Source organism: Vicia villosa, linkage group LG1 (assembly GCF_029867415.1).
Source record: "Vicia villosa cultivar HV-30 ecotype Madison, WI linkage group LG1, Vvil1.0, whole genome shotgun sequence".
Lineage (NCBI taxonomy): Eukaryota > Viridiplantae > Streptophyta > Magnoliopsida > Fabales > Fabaceae > Vicia > Vicia villosa.
Window position 1 is genome coordinate 73,245,935 of NC_081180.1, and position 20,410 is coordinate 73,266,344.

Consider the following 20,410-nt stretch of genomic DNA (forward strand, 5'->3'; position numbering starts at 1 on the left):
TCAAATGCCACAACCAACTATCCTTGTGGTCAACAACTGTTTTGAGACACTGTATTTTCGTCGAACTGATCACGGTCTTAAACATCTTGTTCTTCGACAGAGGATATTTCAAGACCAAATTATTCCGGGTATCGAACAACTTTAAAGCTCCATCTTTCATGACAACTAAGAAACCTTTTTCGACCAGTTGTCCAACACTTAGCAGGTTGCACTTCATTCCATGTACATATAGCACATCTTTGATCATAGCTTTCCCTCTATTACTCATGTGAAAAACTATGTTACCAGCACCTTCTGCTTGCAACAAACTATTATCAGCAAGTTTTACCTTGCTCTTCTTCGACTCGTCGAAATCTACCAACCACGCCTTTTAACCAGTCATGTGATTCGAGCAGCCTGAGTCGAGGAACCATATCTTGGATTTGACATGGTTATCTGCAACTGCAGCCATAACTACTATACCTTCAGAGTCATTTGAATCTTGGCGTTCAAGGTTCGCTCCTTCGTCCTTGCCTTTTGAGGATCCGTTGTCTTTCCTGTACCAACAATGTTTAGACAAGTGACCCCACTTCTCACAGTGATAGAACTGCACACCCTTCTTATATTCTTTGCCCTTTTAATAGTTTCCTCCTCCTCTTTTTGAGGATTTAGAAGTTCTATCTTAGACCTGCTGCTTGTGAGGGTTCGACCAAGGCTTCTTAACCCGAGCCTTGTCGACTTTGCCTTTAAATTTGTTGGAACTATCATCCTTTTCCCATGACTGAGCTTGGAATGCTTGTATCGAATCCTGAACTCCTTTCCTTTCGGCAATCTTAATCTCATGCGCTTCCAACGAACCTACCAAGTTTTCCAATTTTAGGGTTTCGAGTTGATTGGATTCTTGAATAGCTACAATAATGTGATCAAAGTGAGAGGTCAACGTATGCATTACATTCTCAACTATCATCTTATCAGTTAGGGTTTCACCACAACCCTTCATGAGATGGACGAGTTTCTGCACCTTCGACACATACTCTGCAATATTTTCGTCTTCTCCCATCGACAACAATTCATGTTGTCGACGCAAGGTCTGCAACTTGACAACCTTGACTTTCTCACCTCCTGCATAATACTTGACAAGAACATCCCATGTATCCTTCGCTGATTCAGCATGAGACATTCTGTCAAAATTTGCAGAATCAACCACCAATTGAATGCAATACACATTTTCTATGCTTCGCTAGCATTTGCAGCTAATGCAGGAACGCTGTCGGCAACCACTTCTAAGGTTTCATGGAAGCCAAACAACGATTGCATCTGTTTTCTCCATTGGATTCAATTTTTGCCATAAAGTATTGGAAGAGAGTTAAGAATGCCATTAGTACCATTCATCTTTGCAGCAATTGATTCACGTTCCCTAGAAACACGATCTCTGACGTGGAGTTCTTAAAAACTCGATTAAAAACAATAACTGGAAGCTCTGGATACCAATTTGCTAGTGCGTGAGGCACTTTTATTGAGGATAATTAGAGTAATAAGAAAATAATGATTATATTATTCACTTGAATTGTACAAAATATGATGCATACTATGACTATTTATATACAACCCTAATTGAACTTGAGCTTACACAACTTAGATTATATTTAATATTATTAAATTATATTATATTTAATATTATATCAATAATATATCAATCTCAATAACATCTCAACACATTTCAATCTTAAAACACTATATATAATTTTATTTAAAAGATTACAAAACTAATACAACGTGAGATCCACACTAAAAAATTTATACTAAGTATATGATAGTCCTAGCTAACCATACTTACCTTATTTATTTGTGATATTTTAAACAAAGTTCGAATAATTTATTTAGTATAGTGAATAATTTATTGAAATTTATCTAAAATTATTTAAGTAATTTAATTTTTTAATATTTTTTAATTTATAGTATTAAAAAATTATATTTTTGAAAAGGTAAGTAAAAACATTTATCAATTTTTTATTATATATATATATAAGCTTTTTTCATTATTTTTCTTTATTCAATGTGTATTTATTGTATTAGAAAGAGTAAGTGTGGTTTCATAAAAACGCTCAAATTATTCTTTCCTATTATATTTTCATGACCTCATTTCTTGTGCCACTCTTTCTCTAACTTCCATTGAAACAAAACAACAACAACTCCACTTTCATCATTTCATCAGTTTCAATGGATCATCTCTTAACCTTTGAAACACCTTCCCCTTCATCTCATGTTCCTCCTGTTAACGTTAATGTTCCTGTTCATGTTCCTTCTCTCACTCCCAATCTCACCATGTCTCACCCAATCCCCAACATTTCTCCCCAAAATCTCAACCCCCCAACCACCGATAAATCACTCCCAACCTTACTCGTACCAAAACCCGAACCTTTCGATGATTTCATGGCTGCCCAAGATTCCCAACAGACCCACTTCTCTCCGGGTTATCAAGAAGACGATCAATCTGATCTCTACACTGAATTCTACCGCGTTTCTCAGCTTTTCAATGCTACTTTCGGTACATCTTTGGGCCCTTTCTTTGCAATCAATGATTCGGCCAGTGTTAATGTTGCTCCTTCGGTTGTTGAGGAAACAGTTGTCAACAATGTTTGTAACCCAGACCTAAATCTGAACCCTAATATAGGCGTTGAATCCGCGGATTCTCATCCTCAGTCGTATGATAACAATGATGGAAATGATAACAATGATATGGCTATTGTTGTTGTTCCGGAGAAACAAGAATCGACTTCGGCAGTTGCTGTGGCTTCTAGGAAGAAGGCGAGCCAGGTGATGGAGCTTGTGAGGGTTTCAGATCTGAGTATGAAGGAACATATAAATTGTCGGGAGGTGATGAGGAGGACAAGGATGGTCTATGATTCGCTTCGCGTGTTGGCGAGCATTGAAGAGGAAAAGAGATTTGCTGCGGAAGTTGCTGTGGAGGAAGAGAAGAGAGTGGCTGAGGAGAAAAGGTTGGCTGAGGAGAGGAGATTGGCGGAAGAAGTTGCGGTTATGGAGGAGGAGATGAGAATAGGTGAGGAGAAGAGTGGGCAGGCTGCAGGGGTGGAGGTGGAAACAGAAACGCCGAGTGGAAAAAAGAGGCGTATCCGTATTCGTGGTGATATGAGGGCGGCAGCGTTAATGAGGAAGAGTCAGTTGTGGCTGTATCGAGATAAGAGGATAGTTGGACCGATACCTGGAGTTTATGTTGGTGATGTGTTTCTTTTTAGGATGGAATTGTGTGTGGTTGGTTTGCATATGCAGATACAAGCTGGGATTGATTATCTACCGAAAAGTAGGTGTTCCAATGGTGAACCGATTGCTACTAGTGTGATTGTTTCGGGTGGATACGAGGATGATATGGAGTTGGATGATGGTGATGTTATAATCTACACTGGCCATGGAGGGCAGGAGAAGAACTCGTCTAGGCAAATTTGTGATCAGAAATTGGTGGGTGGAAACCTTGCTTTGGAAAGGAGTATGCATTATGGGATTGAGGTTAGGGTTATTCGCGGGATGAAGTATGAAGGGAGTGCGTCCGGTTCTGGTAAGATTTATGTTTATGATGGAGTGTATAGGATTGTTGAGTGTTGGTTTGATGTAGGAAAGTCTGGTTTTGGAGTTTATAAGTATAAGCTTTTGAGAATTGAGGGGCAGGCTAAGATGGGCAGTGCTGTTCTCAAAGATGCTCGGGAAATTAGGAAAAGTGGGTTCGACTTTAAGCCTATGCATTGTCTTTCCATTGATATTTCGGACAAGAGGGAGAAGGTTCCTATTAGGCTTTTTAATGACATAGATGACAGTCAGGAACCTCTTTATTATCAGTATCTTCCAAATACTAGTTTCCCGCCGTTTGTGTTTCATCAGAATGGGAAAGCTACTGGATGTGAGTGTGTCGATGGTTGTACTGATGGTTGTTTTTGCTCTGTGAAGAATGGAGGAGAGCATCCTTATAATCTACAGGGTTTGCTTGTGAGAGGGAAGCCTTTGATTTTTGAATGTGGCCCTTTTTGCTCATGTCCTCCCAATTGTCGTAACCGTGTTGCACAAAAGGGGCTCAAATATAGGTTGGAAGTGTTTAGGTCTACACAGACAGGTTGGGGAGTTAGGTCTTTGGACCTTATTCAGGCTGGAGCCTTTATCTGCGAGTATACGGGGGTTGTTTTGACTAGGGAGCAAGCAGAAATTTTAACAATGAACGGTGATTCGTTGATATATCCTAATCGGTTTTCAGATAGATGGGCAGAATGGGGGGATTTATCTCAGATATACACTGAATATGCGCGTCCGTCCTATCCATCAATTCCTCCTCTAGATTTTTCTCTGGATGTGTCTACAATGAGAAATGTTGCTTGCTATATGAGCCATAGTTCAAGTCCAAATGTATTTGTTCAGTTTGTTCTCTATGATCACAACAATTTGATGTTTCCTCATGTTATGCTATATGCAATGGAGAACATCCCTCCAATGAGAGAGCTAAGCGTTGATTATGGAGTTGCGGATGAGTGGACGGGAAAACTCTCTATATGTATGTAACTAAATCGTTTTGAAAGGTTGATGAAGCCGAGTTTTACCCATGGAAAGCTGAAGTAAATCCTAATTCTATCTATAAACTTTTCTATTTTTTCCATTTTCTTGTGTCTTCTTATTTGGTAGTTTGTGCTGTCTTTGATATAAGCTTTATCATGATGATGATGATGAGTTACAGGTATACAAGTATTGTGATACTTTGGATTATGATAAAATTATTATAGTTAGGTTGATATTTGACTCGTGTCTAATTTTCCATACAGATTAGAATCATGGCAGTTCTCTTGTCGGGTTGTCTAATTTTCTGTTATGCTATAGTGCTATAGCACTGCTATACGACAGCACATTGATTACTAATTAGAGTATCATGGAACAACATTGTTTAGTTCAAATACCGCAATACTATTGCTGTTATTTGGCAATGTTGAGAAGTCTTGTATATGAGTCTTTTATGTAGTTTGTGCCAGAGTTATCAATCCCGGGGAATAGCGGCGCTATCCTGGGAGTGTGGTGCGGAGCGATGGCCAGCCACTACGACGTAGCAGTTCACGTCTCGGTTTGAGATTGGGCCGCTTTTTGGCTTGGAGCGGGTCACAAGAATGGAGTGCTTCTCGGCTCTCGGCCCAGAGCGGGTTTCAACTTGCTATCTGTTTTGAATACAAAAAGCCATATCTATTCTTAAAAAAATTAAACATTGGAGGAGTTTTTCTGGAATTTCGTCCCCTAACACAGAAAATAGAGGATTTGTCTTCTCACTTCCTCACGCATTTCACTTCAGGTCTCATCGCTTCCCACTTGACCGATTTCTCTCTTAAGTTGGTTTTCGAAAGTTCTTCTTACTTCTCTGTTCTTCTTTTCTTCTTTCTTTTCTCTTCTTTCTTTACTCTTCTCACTTTCTTCTATTTTTGTTCTTCTTTCTTTTTTTCTTCTGTTTTTACTCTTCATCTATGAAACATGGACACCCCGAAAACGACCCCGACACTAATACAGCGACACCGGTAATAATTTAAAAAAATGAATAAATTAAACGTGATCACAAATGTCGGTGCAAGTGTCCGACACGGACACAGACACACATTTTTTTCATAGGTGTCGGGGCTACATAGCTCTTCATAATGTTTCTATTTTTCTTCTTTCTTTACTCTTCATACTGTCCTTTTTTTTTTTTTTTTTAAGTAATAATAATTTAATAACTCTCTATTTTCTTCTTCTTTTATTTGTAGACAATGACAACATCTTCTTTTATGTTTGTTTGAATTTTAATATAAGATGTGATGTTTTCTATGTTTGTTTGAATTTTAATATAAGATGTGATGTTTATGTTTGTTTGAATTTGAATATAAGATGTGATGTTTTGAATTTGATTAAGACTTGTTGAATTTGATTAAGAGTTTTTGATTAAGCCTTGTGTTGTGCTTTGATTTTATGAATTTTTTATGATATTGTGTTATTTGCTTAGTTTTTTCGTTAAATATATGTTTATAATTATTATTCATATAATTAGTCTAGAATATCAATATAGTCAAGTAGAGGTTGGTTATCCCGCTATCCCATTTCTGGAATCAGCGGCTCCGCTCCGGTCTCTGGAATTGATAACTCTAGTTTGTGCTTGGTCTATGCAAATCAAACATTTACATGCATCTCTCTCTTTAACTGTTACTATTTCTCTGACTTGAATAGTTACAAGCCACAAATTTTCTCACATAATCAAATGTTTCCTCAGTAAATTTGTTTCTTTTCCTAATGATTCTTTTGATTCATACAGTTTAATCATATGCAGGCTTGCCATGATTTTTAGAAGGCTTCAACCTTACCTAGTTCGGGAAATGTGGAAGTGCTTGCTAAATGAACTGTTATGTCATGGTATCCAAAATCACTTAATAACTAGTATGTCATCCTCCTTTTGTCTAACTCCTGTTGGCTAGAGTACATGCAATTTTCTGCGCGGTGATGAAGATCAGGAATTCGAGTTCCTTCATGTATGCTTAATCTTGAACAATTAAGAATTTGTTGATCCTGCTCTTGGGCTAAGCATTTATAAGTCTTAGCACCATCTTTGTAAGCATGTAGCTCAGATGTTTTTAACTTTTGCCATTGTATATAATGTAAGTTCAAAGCTTGTACAGGGATGATATTAGTGGTTTGGTGATTAAGGTTTAATGCATCATTTTCTATGGTTTAGATTCAAAGTAAATGTATGATAATCCAGAGCTCACAAAGGCTATTGAATTTGTGATAGATGTCTACTTCTGATACAGGTCAGTTGTTGTAATATACTCGGCGTCTCTTCGGCGGTGAGATTGCCATTTCTTATGCCCCAGCCAGTGTTATCAAATGTTCACAATTGCAGCGATATCACATATATACATGACAGTTTTTGGACTCATCGCAATGGTAAATATCGGCTGATATTGTGTATTTTCCCACCATAATTTGCTATAATGGCGATATGAAGCGTCCGGTATAGTGGGATTTTGGCTCTCTGCCATAGACCGCCATCTGTCATGGACAATCCTGGTCACAGGGCTACTCACTGCACTGAGCTACAACCAGTAACTTCATATTGGAGACTCATTAAGGGATCTGCCTGACGTGAAACAAAGTCGCACATAGATGTCTATAGAACCCTAATATGTGGCTCTGTATGAAGAACACCCCTAAACAAAACATGAGAGGATTATGCACCAGTACTCAATTTATTTTCTTCCCTTTCTATCATATTCAATGCCTTTGATACTCCGAAATGCTCCGATAATTCGTTGACATCCATAGATTCTTGACAACAATTGTGTCTAGGGATATTTCTACAACACAAGTTTCAGCCATTGGATCAACTTAATAGCTAAGATTTTAGAAAAAAAAGAATACTGTATAGATTCAATGTTTTTTTTCTCTTCATTTTTCACTCCGCAACCACAGGCAAGTTGCATTTCACTACTTAAGGACCCTGAATTAATCTCAGGCTCCACATTGTGCCACGCCTACGGTTCATCCACCGGCTCATACCATCCTGTGAAATTCATCACCGTCTCTGTTTAACCAGAGTCGTCTTAAATTTTTAGAGGCTTTGTGTTGTTTAGTCGTAGTTTAACCATGGCAAAATAAGTAGAGGTCTTATTTCATTACAATTTAACTTAACAAAATATTTTTATGAGGCCTTATTTTGATATAATTTAACCTTAATAAATATGAGACCTTGAGAGGTAGTCCGCCTTGTACGTTTTTAAAGATGATCGTATATTTCACTCTGACCACCACAATTGCGGTCAAGGAGTTACAGTTCTTTCAATGTAGAATACTTCATTTTTTATTCACTATGATAGTTATCTCTAACAAGCACAAGTTCTGAAGATGACGATGAACTTGGTGAATACATCAAACTGTTATTAGAATTTTAAAACTTCCCTTGAAAATATTAACTTGTCAAGCAAAGGGACCAAAGAACATATCACAAAATGAATTAAAGAACATATCACAATAAATTGAAATTATGTTTTAAATAGAAAGTTTTAGCAGTGTCCACAATATTTCAGATGAGAGCATGGTTGTGTGATTGGTGATACTGTATAACGCATGGATCTGCTCTGTTGAGTTCTCAAGCTCCCACTACAGTACATAAGGGGTGAATTCCACACCCTTGAAACACTCTTAAAATCACATTAATAAAGGTGTTGCAAGTGAGACATCTCTATTGTGCTCTAAAAAATTATTTAAAAATAAAGATACATATTCGAAAACGTCATTTCATTTATAGTGCATTTGCAAACAACGGCATCCTTGATGCCGATGGTTTGTAAAATAATAATTCCTAGAGAGGTGTTACGTTGACACCTTATTAACTTACATCATATCTATATCTACACCGTAAATTTTGCTAGAGAGGGAGATGCCACATATACTAGGGGAGCAAAATGTTAGGTGCAAGTGTGAGTGGTAAAGTCCTACATTGCTTATGAATGAGTGGAGTGTTAGATTTATAAGATAGATGATCCAATTACTTAACACTTTAAGATTTTGGGTTGATATTAGGGGTAAGAATATGTCAGATCGGCCTACAAAGCGCCTATAACTTAGCCTATTTAAAGCTTGGTCATGTTCCTAAACTTTTTAAAATACTTCTCAAACACTTTTTATAAAAATTTATTTTTCAGAATATTATGTCTGAAAAAATTATTCCTAAAATTAATTTTTTATACCGTGAAACAAACGTCTTTTAAATTTACCTTATCATGTCACCATGTCACGTTGTGAACGAGAGTATCCTTTAAATCTACTTAATTGGTTAATACGTATACTTAATTGGTTTTAAAAAATCTAACGGTTTCATCATTAAATCTACCTGAATTATTCATTGTATCCTTTAACCCGTTTTCGTACCTAATTGGTTTTGTTTGTTGTGTTGGACTAGAGTAACCCTTATAAGTTATAGTAACTTTTTTGGAATGAGATATTGCTATTAGAAAAAACTAAAATTTATCTCTTCACCCAATGTGATGATAACTTTTCAGTTTTTTCCTATTTAAACGGAAAGAAATTTGACTGTGCCCACAACATATTGCAATATTCTGTTGCTTCTTATTGCAAAATCTTATATTTATAAAAAGATACGCTTATGATTCAAACTAACGGGGTCCACATACAAAGAGTTGAGGCATAAACAAAGTGCACACGTAGTTTTGATGTTACAACAGTCTGACACATAGACGAAATGTGTTTCAATCTTTTTCACATGAAGTGGCGCACTCGTACCATTTGTTATTCTATCGAGCGATTTTTTTGGACATGGAGCCCACGTGTTAACAAAGTGTTTACTGCACACAGATAAGCAATACACGTACAAAAGATGGTGTTTAGTGTGACCTCATAAATGTGATTAGAGGTGACGGACATGTATGTCCGCCCGTTTAAATTTGTAGAAAAATGAGGCAGAGTGAAGTAGACATAATTAAAGATGTGGATTCAAATTTTGACGTGTCCCAAAAAAAAGAAAATATAGTGAAATAGAGAATATTCGCGAATTTTACACATTTTAGGTTTATAATGACAAATTTTACGAAAATGTCTGTAAAAGTCCGTTAAAAAATAGGATGGAACGCAGCAACAAATATATTAAAGATTGCAGGCCAAAATCTTAACTCTTCCTATAAAAAAATGTGCACAAAACTGACATTCTCGACGGATGGAACCCATTTTATCACTTATAAAGGTGACCATGGTCAAGTCCTGCTTTTACATGCAATAGCTAGTTATAATCTATAAAATATATTTTTATTTATTTTATGGGTAATGCTAACGAGTGTCACTGAAATATTAGTTAAGAAATTAAAAAAATAATAAGTTGAGCATTGTTTAATAAAGTAAAAAAGATAAATTTTTTCCTAAAATATATGTATTTAATGAATTGAAAATATAAATAATTAATTTGTTTTAAAAATATTATATATATTTAATACATTGCATATAGAATAATTTCTTTATAAAAAATGCTTAACCAGTGCTCCTGGGACTAGGGGTGATCAAAACCAAACCAACCCAATAGAAAACCGCAAACCAAACCAAACCGAAACCGCAAAAAACCGCATTTGGTTCGGATTAGTTTGGGTCATCTTTTAACAAAACCGCATGGTTCGGTTTGGTTTGCGGTTTGTATTTTATAAACCGAACCAAACCGAACAAACCGCATTATGTTACAACCTAACTTATAGTTAACTCACATCCAACCCAAACTTAAATCTATAATACCTTAACCTTATGATTACGGACAATTTTCCCATCCTTACACATGATTTTAGTCCTGATCTTCTCAAATCTCTAATAGCATTATCGCGTCTTCTTTGCCACATACATCTTCCCTCTTTTTCTATACTCTCTACTCTCTTATATTCTTTCTTTTTCACCTTCTCATTTTTAGGAAAATGTTCCCTATTTCAGTTTCATTTTTATCGCACATCTTCTTCTCTAATCTCTCAACTCTTTTGTTTTTTCTTTTTCACCTTCACTAATCACTCGTATCTTCTATTTTTTTGTTTGATTCTAATAATTTTTATATTGTTTTATACTATTATTTTATGTTTATTATTCCACTTTTGTCTAATTTAATTTTTACATATTAAATAGAAAGTTATTGTCAAAATATGACAGGTTTTGTTGTTATTTAATAGTGTATGAATATCTAAATACAAAGTTATGTTATCATCTATAAGTATATGAATGGTTCAATAAAATATTTTTAAAAAACCGAACAAACCGCACCGAACCAAACCGCATTAGGTTGGTTTGGTTTGGTTCGGATTTTTTTTAAAAGCCAACCGAACCAAACCAAACCGCACGATTTTTTCTCTTGCGGTTCGGGTGATTTTTTTCGTCAAAACCGCCCAAACCGCACCGCGATCACCCCTACCTGGGACACTCATTAGCATGACACTTATTTTATATTAGTGAAGAAGGTTAAAATGGTATTATTCTCTTTTATTTATTTATACACTTCTATTTAGGGGTCTTCGCGGTGCGGTTTGAGCAATTTTAACGAAAAAAATCATCCGAACTGCAAGAGAAAAAATCGTGCGGTTTGGTTTGGTTCGGTTGGCTTTTAAAAAAAATCAGAACCAAACCAAACCAAACTAATGCGGTTTGGTTCAGTTTGGTTGATTCGGTTTTTTACAAATATTTTATTGAGCCATACATATACATATAGATGACAACATAACTTTGTATTTAGACATTCATACACTATCAAATAACAACAAAACTCGTCATATTTTGACAATAACTTTCTATTTAATATGTAAAAATTAAATTAGACAAAAATGGAATAATAAACATAAAATAATAGTATAAAACAATATAAAATTATTAGAATTTAAAAAAGTAGAAGAGACGAGAGATTAGTGAAGGTGAAAAAGAAAAAAAAAACAAAAGAGTTGAGAGATTAGAGAAGAATGTGTGCGATAAAAACGAAACTGAAATAGGGAACATTTGTATCAAAATGAGAAGGTGAAAAAGAAAGAATATAAGATAGTAGAGATTATAGAAAAATAGGGAAGATGTATGTGGCAAAGAAGGCGCGATAATGCTATTAGAGATTTGAGAAGATCGGGACTAAAATTATATGTGCATGGATGAGAAAATTGTTCGTAATCATAAGGTTAAAGTGTAATAGATTTAAGTTTGGGTTGGATGTGAGTTAAGTAAAAGTTAGGTTGTAACATAATGCGGTTTGATTCAGTTTGGTTCGGTTTATAAAATACAAACCGCAAACCGAACCGAACCGTGCGGTTTTATTAAAAGAAGACCCAAACTAATCCAAACCAAATGCGGTTTTTTGCGGTTTCGGTTTGATTTGGTTTGATTTGCGGTTTTCTATTGGATTTGTTTGGTTTTGAACACCCCCACTTCTATTTAATTAAGTTAAAATTCTACATCTGCATAATTATTTTATTATACTTTTTTACAGCTAATTACATTTCATTTCATTTTAAAATTTGTACCAATATTTTAAAAATTAGATCGAACCAGTAGAATATTTAATTTAAAATTTAATTGGTTCAACCGATTAAATTTACGGTCAATATGTTTATTAAATAAATTAATAATATAAAATTAATTTAATAGATATGTCATACACAATTATATTTTTACAACTTATTAAAATAAAGATTTCAAAAATCTATTTACGAACTTAATACAACAATATCACTAGTATATATAATTGGATTTAATGGACATGCACTGACAGTGTAAAAAAGTTTTACACTATCATCTAATAAAAATGTAACAAACTGTCATGTCATCTCAGTAATTTAAACTTAACAGTATAATTTATCGAGATAAATGGTCGTGATTGGTTGACAGTGTAAAATTTTTTTATACTATTAGTGCATGACCCATTTTTTTTCTCTATATAATAACATAGTAATATAGTTATACACTTAGTTTCAATCTTTATTTAAAAATATTTGAACAAATCAAAAAATTATAATAAAAAATAAATTAAACTAATTCAAATCAAAATTTAAATAATATAACATAATAACTAAAATTAAATTTAAATAATTAAAAATACAACTTACTTAATTCAAGAACAATAAACAAATTCGAGATGAACGACGACAAACAAATCATAATTGACAATTAAAAAATAATATTGACTTAAACGACTATCAATATTGAGTTGGAGAATGTGTCTATGTTTGAAAGAGATGACAAGATGATGATGGATGATGGAGTATGGTTGAAAGAAAACTATAACGAAATAATAAAACATAGAAGTTTGTATGATTGTAAAAAAATAAGAAATTCTTTTTTATAATTGAAGAATGTTTTAAGTTTTAATATTGACATATTAATTTAGTTATAAAAAAAAACTAATTTGATGATTTTTTTAATTGGATGATTTTACAAAACCGACACCGATTCTTTGATTCAAATGGTTTTGAACGATCCATTATGATTTCTTTGGTTTTACTCTGATTTTGACCTATTAATAATTTTGAAAGGTTGATCAAATCGGATTTAATTTTGGTTTCCGGTCCAACCAATTTAACCGGTTTTAAAAAAGATTGGTTTGTTTGTTTGTATGCATGTTATATGATCTTCAATATGTAACATATAACCTTATCAGGACAGTGTAATAAAAGAATGACTTTGTTTTTAATCTAACAAGACAAGTTGTGAAGGTGTTAGCTTTATTAATCCAGCCATGAGAGTGCCTTATATGCTGGGACATTTATGTGGTTGTGACAAATTCAATTGTTAGCTTATCCATTTTTTTTAATTGTAATTAATTGAGGCTAAGCATGTGTTTCGTTCTGCATAAAAAAATTGATCCTTTGCTTAATTGATTTTTATTAAAATTGAGTTGAAATTAAAATGATTTATGTTTTGATAAATTCTTATAAAATTAAGTTGAATAATAATTTTCAATGTAAAATTAATTTGAATAATACATTTCAAAATCTATAAATTCTACTTTCAATCAAAAACCTCAAAATCATTCCAAAATCAATTTTACACTTTTAGAATTACTTTTGACTTTTCAAATTAATAGACCAAATATTTACTAAGTAATAAGCAAATCAAATTCACAATATGCATCATTTCTAGGAGCCTAGGAGGGATGGCAAGAGACCCAAACTCGCGGGGTCCATCCGCACCCGAACCCGAGTTAACTGAGTTTGAGTTTGGGTTCGAGTGCCACCCGATATTTCAAGTATGGGTTTGGGTAGTGTGAAACCCGCATCCGAAATCCTAAATCACACCCGTTTAAACCTGAAATAACATAAGTGCCTCTAAATATATATAAGTTGTAGGAAAATTGATGGAAAATTCCAATGTTGTTGTATTATATATGTTTTGCTGCGGAATCGGGTGAAAAAACCTGAACCCAACAGATGCGCGCGTGGGTGTTATTTTACCACCCGAATAGCCTTTAAATTAGAATTTGGATGGTAATTAACCCGCACCCGCTTACCCGTTGTCATCCCTAATTTCTAGACAAATAAGCTATTTACGTGATAATAATGTAACTAAAGAAATGGACTGTTTTTCTGTCCTAAAATGCTGTATTTTTTAAAACATTTTTGCCATATAATAAAGAGATTAATTGTTATATGATGTTAGTGTATTCCAATTAAACTCTATAACAAAACTTTCTTACATTTCAAACATGTTGCTTCTGTTTTTGCATCAACTTTTCCATTTAAATGAGGTTCAATTACAGTTTATCTTGTGGATTTTATAACTTCTCTTTTAAGTTTATTAAGTTACTCTGCAACGGTTTCATCAACATAGATTATGGCCAAATTTCTATGCCTATAATTTCATGGACTGTTTTACAAATAAATTGCCATGGCATGTTTAACATCAAATGATCTTTCTAATCTTTGTATCGCGAAACCGTAATGGATTATATCGTGTTGAGAAATGATGCAAAATCGCAAACTCCTTTACTATAGAACCCACACGTTATTCTGATTAAAGAACTCTTATGCAAAGTTGGTTCCAGACAATATTTTGCACTAAATAGCATATACCGAACAATAGCGATTTGTTGAGAATTCACTCTGCACGCCGCTATATCTGTTCTTTATCAACACTACATAATACACAAGTGTTGCAGAAGTACAACTACAACTATAATACCTGAATGAAAGAATAGAAACCAACTTCTTCAAAATTAAATTCTAATAATAATAATAATAATAATCCAATGGGTTATTAAGTACATACATGCATAACTAACTTATGCATCTTACCATATCACAAATCCTCCATGTCAACAGAGCTATATAATCTAAGGTTACCTGTATCCTGTATCAATATCTTCTCCGCAAAACTGTCAAAAATGTAGCAGCATCCAAAAACCAATCAAAAACCAGTCTATGAATCAGGAATACAAATTCAAAGATATTCCTTTCTCTCTGCATCTTTCTACGATCTTTTCGGCCTCTTCAACACAATCTTTCCGAACCAATGCCTTAACAATTAAGCTACATACATATGTATCAGGAGAGCAACCATTTTCCTCCATCGCGTAAAACATTTTCTTTGCTTCCTCTAACCTCCCAGACACAGACAGTGCCTCTATAAAAGCACTATATGTGTAATTGTCGGGACTCAAACCAGATTTTGACATTGAATCGAAAAGCTTTTTAGCTTTTTCAACCCTATTCATCCTACAGAAAATTTGAATCAAAGAGTTATAGGAATATGTATCAGGGCTTATTCCTTCCTCTTGCATTCTTCTTAAAAGTTTCGTTGACCTTGCAACATCCCCGACGCTACATAAAGACCGAATCAAGATATTGTAAATAACCGCATTTGGATTGACGCCCCATTCAATCATCTCGTTAAAACATTCAAAAGCTTCCTCGGTTCTCTTTCTTCGACACAGTCCATCAATAATAGAACTAAAAGTGAAGATATCAGGTTTGAGTCCGTTTTCCAAAACCATCTCTAGCAGCTCTCGTGCCTTAACTATTGATCCATCTTTGCAATGGCTGTTAATAAGGATATTGAAAGTAACAAGGTTAGGAGTGAAGCCTCTAAATTTCATCTCTCTAAAAACCTCGGATGCTTTGTCCATCATGTTTGCTTTGCAGAAGCAATTAATCAACATATTATATGAAACAACATTCGAAATCAACTCATTATTAATCATTTGATCGGATATTCGATCCCCTTCCTCTCTCCGTTCATCCTTGTACAAAGCTTCAACAAGTATAAGATAAGTACCAATACCCGGTTTGACACCTCGCTTCCTAAAAATTTCAAATATCTCGCACGCTTCTCTCGATTCAACTCCTTTAACCAAACAAGCCATTATAACATTGAAAACAGAACTGTCGGGAACATAACCCTTACCTAAGGCTTTTCTAATAAACACTACCATTTCTTTTGCCATAGAGTTATTCGCAAGGCAATACAATATCGTATCACAACCTAACTTACCGAAACAACCGCGTTCCTCCCTATCTAAAAACTCAGACAACAACACAAACGCCTTACTCGGATCAACGCACCGGAAAACCCCATGAACCAACGTCCTAATAGTAGCTTCATTCAAACAAACATTACTCTCCTTCATCTTATCCAAAACCCCAAAAGCTTCATCAACCCTCTTAGCATTACAAAACCCATCAATCAACATAGTGTAAGTAAAAACATTCGGAAAAAGGCCCTTATCTTTCATTTGTCGAATCAAACGAAGCGCCTCATCAACAACACCGATCTTACAAACACCGTGAACAAGAATATTATAAGTAATCCTATCAGGAAAACAATGATCACCAACCATCTGTTGGAACTTATGATAAGCCAAATCAATCGAATTCGATTTAACCAACGCATCAATAAGAGAATTATACAACCTAGTAGTTGGAGCAATACCCAAAAACGAAATTTGACCGAAAACATCAACACAATATCTAGCTAAACCAAGCTTCCCCCAACTACCCATCAAAACACATAACAAGTCTTCACTAACCCTAAAACCTGATTTGTGAACATCGTTGAGAAACTCAGCTGAAAGAATCACAGGACCGTTTCTGTGTAAGGTGTGACCTAAAATGCGGTGAATGGAAGGTGTGTTTACCAATGAAGGGTTGATGGAGGAAACCCATGTGTAGAATTTGATGGAGTGTAATGGGTTTTGAATGTTTTGGAAGATGGTTGATAGTGAAGGGGGTGTGAGGAGTAGTTTTTTGGAATGGAGTTGGTGGTTGAGGAGAATGACCCAGTCGGAGTTGGGTTTGGAGAGGAGTTGTGAGAGGTGGGAGTGGTCGATGGGTGGTGTTGGGTTGGGTGGTTTTTTGTTGGTTTTGGGAAAGGTGATGTTTTTGAATGGTGAGGGAGATGGAGAGGGTTTGAGTGTGATGTTGGGTGGCATTGGAAATTTTGTGCGAGTGATGAAGTTAAAATTGGTGAGTGTTGGTGAAGTGTTAACGAAGGTACGGCCATGGAAGGTTTGAGATGTCTGAGGGTTGATGCGCGATACGACCAGCCCAATAATGCCGGTTTCGGCCTAGGATATGACAATTTTTCATGTTAACACGCGCATCCGCTAAATTCTGCAAAAAGAATAAGGTCGGCGGGACGGACACACTATAGGAGATAAGTCTAAAATTTTGATATGTCATGTAAAAATGTGTGAGCAAAATGGACATGCCTGATCCATTTTGCCACCCTAGATTTAGGATTCAAATCTTAATAAAGACGTCTAACTTAATAATATCAATAAAATTTTATCAGTTGAACTAGAATTCGCGGACGTCTAACCTTAATTTTTCCTTTTTCATAATTTAGCGTTGGATTACTTAAAATACTTTTTTTTATCCTCCTATTAAGTCGGAATGAAGAAATGATTTTGTTTCGTTTTAAAATATTCAAATATTAGAATGAAGCATTTAGTCCACTTGTTTCATTTTAAAATATGTTAGACATGGGTTAATATTACATATGAAGTACTACAGGTTAAGAAAGTAACATGTTGTACTATCCAACATCTACACTTGAAATTATCTGTTGAAAAGTAACTGTTGGCTCTGGAAAGGACTCTTATATCCTTCACAACGTCTCTTTCTCCGAAGACTGTAAAAGAAAATCAAGATTTTAAAAGAAAAGATGTTGAAAAATCCAAGGCTAATGTTGTGTATGCTCAAGCTGCTTATGCTACTTAAGTCAAAAGAATGAAGAAAAAGAAGAGAAATAAGATTACTACAAGATGCTAGCCAAACATTCATCAAATACATCTTAGTAGAATCATGTAAAAGCAAGGAGTTGTTGCTCATATGTTGCTTAACACTTATTTGTTATTGTACTTAAACATTTGTGTAGTCAGCTTAATAAAAGCAATCATGTAAACACACTTTTTCAGCAATTATTAGTTATTTGTTCTTTGAGTGACTCGTCTTAGTCTGTATACTCAATAAGACTTTGACAGGTTGTCATTGTTGAGAAATCTCCTTCAAGCGACCAGTTGCGTCAGAATTCTTTAGGAGTCATTGATCGTTATATCTCTTAGGAGACCAGGTGGGTCAAAACTCTTAAGAGATCACTACCAGATTGATCAATGCTTTGGTTGTTAGTCACCGGTAGTTGGCCCGTGCAGTTGTAATTATTTTGATGACTAGTGGATTAAGTCCTTTTCTAAGGCAAAATCACTTTGGCGGGTGGACAAGACGAACCTTTTCTAAGAGGAACCTGGATAACATGAATGTGTTATTTTTTATTTCTAGCATTCATTTGTTTTTGATTGTATGAACAACGTATCTAATGGGAGAAGTTTTAAAAACCCAATTCAAACCTCCATTTCTTGTGTTTTTCTCTACATTCATCTATGTCATAACTTTTCATCTTGGGCCACAACAATCGATTATTTAGTTTGCCTAATCGAAAGTTTCTTTATCATTTTTCAACATCCAAAAAATGTGAAAAAACTCACTTTTTATTTCTCTCATCACCTCTCTAAGTCTCTCATATTTTCTCACATATTTTAATCATAGTGCTTTAAGAGTGTTCTTGAGTCCAAGTGAGGATATTTATTATGGGTGAGGGCAAAATTATAAATTTATCAAGGGTGAATTTTTCTCTCGTGAAAATAATTCTTCTATAGGAAGTTAATATTTTGATTATGAGCTAGACTAATTTAAAGCTCTTGTTTGTATTGGGGGATTGTCTTAGGAAGTCACTGTTAGCTTTGTGAGTGTATTCTTAGACAAAAAGCTCTCTTTTAGTTTGTGAAGATCAGCCAGTAAGAATCTCCACAATGGTTCTTAAGTTTATTTTGGTTAAAACTTTCTCGATTTGAGATCAATTTAGTTAAAATTTCTATTGGTTTTTGAGTTCATGGTGTAAAAGCTCAGTAGGTTCGTGATTAACCCAATAAAAATCTCGATTAAGTTCGTGGTCAACTTGTGTAAAACCCCGACTTAGTTTGTAGGATAGCCAACTCAAGACACTGTCTTGGTTTAAGATCAGCCTGTGCAAAATCTCTACTTAATTTGGAGACTAACCTCCCTAAGCCTTATTTTTTGTTTAGATATAAGTTTATCCTGGACACTTCATTTCCTCGTACAAGGAGGTTCATGAGAAAATCTCTAAAAACTCTCAAGTTTATTGGACACTTTCAAAATTAATTCTTAAAAACATGAGTAGGTCATTCTTAGGCCGAATCTCTTAGTTGAACCTATATAATTCTCTAGTGTTCTTCTATCCCTCATCTCTTTAATTTTTAGTTATTTTCTTTGAGCTTCTTATTTACTCAAATGTTTTATAAAATGTGACAACTTCAACTACAAGAGTGTTGCAAAATCTCTAGTATCCTCTCCTTGTATGCTTTATGCACCTTTGATATTCATCTAATTTATTATGTTGCAAATCATATATTTTTTTCAAGAAAAATCAACTTTAGTCACTTAACTAGGCGTGATGTTGCGCCAAAATGTGGTTGCTTGCCAACAAGATTGAAACATACTCCCTCCGTCTCATAATAAATGTCTTATTTGAGCAATGCGCGGTTTTTAAGAAAATGATTGGATGTGTTGGTTTTAGTAAAAAAATTAATGTCATTTACTAAAATACCCCTATTAATAATAGTTGAATAACGTGAAAGTTAATAAATAGGAGTATAATAGTGGAAAAATAATAATGATTGATGCATTAGAATTGTAAATAGACAATTAATTTGAGACAAGAAAAAAATGCAAATGAGACACTTATTATATATGAGACGGAGGGAGTACTAGATAAGTGAAGTGATTTAACACATGTTGAGGAGCAAGAGGAAATAAATATGCCTTTCATATAGTGATAGTGTTTTACTTTTGAATTATTTCAATTTCACAACAAAGCATAAGAGAACTTATACGAAATGACTCGTGATAGTGTGCATACTACCATGTGAATGGTTATATATTTGTAACCCACCAATTATATCACAAGGATACCTTGCTCCAATGGCTAGAGTTGCGCCCTTTCATAGAGTTCAATTTACACTAGATGCAACTTTTTATAATTTATATATTTTATTTAGTTGAAATAAATAAAAAATAAAAAAATAAAATAAAAACATGATTCTTTTTATTTTGTTATAATACATGTTATATCATTGACGTTAATCTTAATTGTAACTTTGGTCTCTCTATTTTATCTAATTTACATAATTAATTCTTCTATTTTAAATTTAAACAGTTTTATTTTTCCTCTCATTTTTATGCATCAAAAAATGACAATCCTCTATTTTTAACATATTTTTATCCATAAAATTAAACAAAAAATTATTATACGACGATTTATGTCACGCAAGTGACACATCATTTATTAATAGACCAACGTCAATTTTTAGTGCAAAAATGTGTTAAAAAATCAAAATTGTTTA

General features: G+C 34.2%; 2 protein-coding genes across 3 annotated transcripts; one reads left to right on the forward strand and one right to left on the reverse strand.

The window, feature by feature from the left end:
• Positions 1-2,092: 2,092 nt before the first annotated feature.
• LOC131641950 (histone-lysine N-methyltransferase family member SUVH9-like) lies at positions 2,093-7,291 on the forward strand. 2 transcript variants are annotated; one of them, XM_058912247.1, is made up of 2 exons: positions 2,093-4,595; positions 6,302-7,291. In XM_058912247.1, the coding sequence occupies exon 1, from the start codon at positions 2,200-2,202 to the stop codon at positions 4,540-4,542; it is 2,343 nt and encodes a 780-aa protein (XP_058768230.1). In that variant the 5' UTR covers positions 2,093-2,199; the 3' UTR covers positions 4,543-4,595; positions 6,302-7,291. The 2 variants fall into 2 exon arrangements, with proteins under 2 accessions (XP_058768230.1, XP_058768226.1); XM_058912243.1 differs by having other exon boundaries at positions 6,317-7,286.
• A 7,390-nt stretch (positions 7,292-14,681) lies between these two features.
• On the reverse strand, positions 14,682-17,116 carry LOC131609528 (putative pentatricopeptide repeat-containing protein At3g16890, mitochondrial). The gene has a single exon (XM_058881244.1). It carries the CDS (start codon positions 16,919-16,921, stop codon positions 14,921-14,923), a length of 2,001 nt encoding a protein of 666 aa, XP_058737227.1. The 5' UTR covers positions 16,922-17,116; the 3' UTR covers positions 14,682-14,920.
• Between the last annotated feature and the right edge of the window lie 3,294 nt (positions 17,117-20,410).

Bases quoted from the DNA above. Each gene is read 5' to 3' on its own strand.
- LOC131641950 (XM_058912247.1), top strand. From the start codon at position 2,200: ATGGATCATCTCTTAACCTTTGAAACACCTTCCCCTTCATCTCATGTT.
- LOC131609528 (XM_058881244.1), bottom strand. From the start codon at position 16,921: ATGCCACCCAACATCACACTCAAACCCTCTCCATCTCCCTCACCATTC.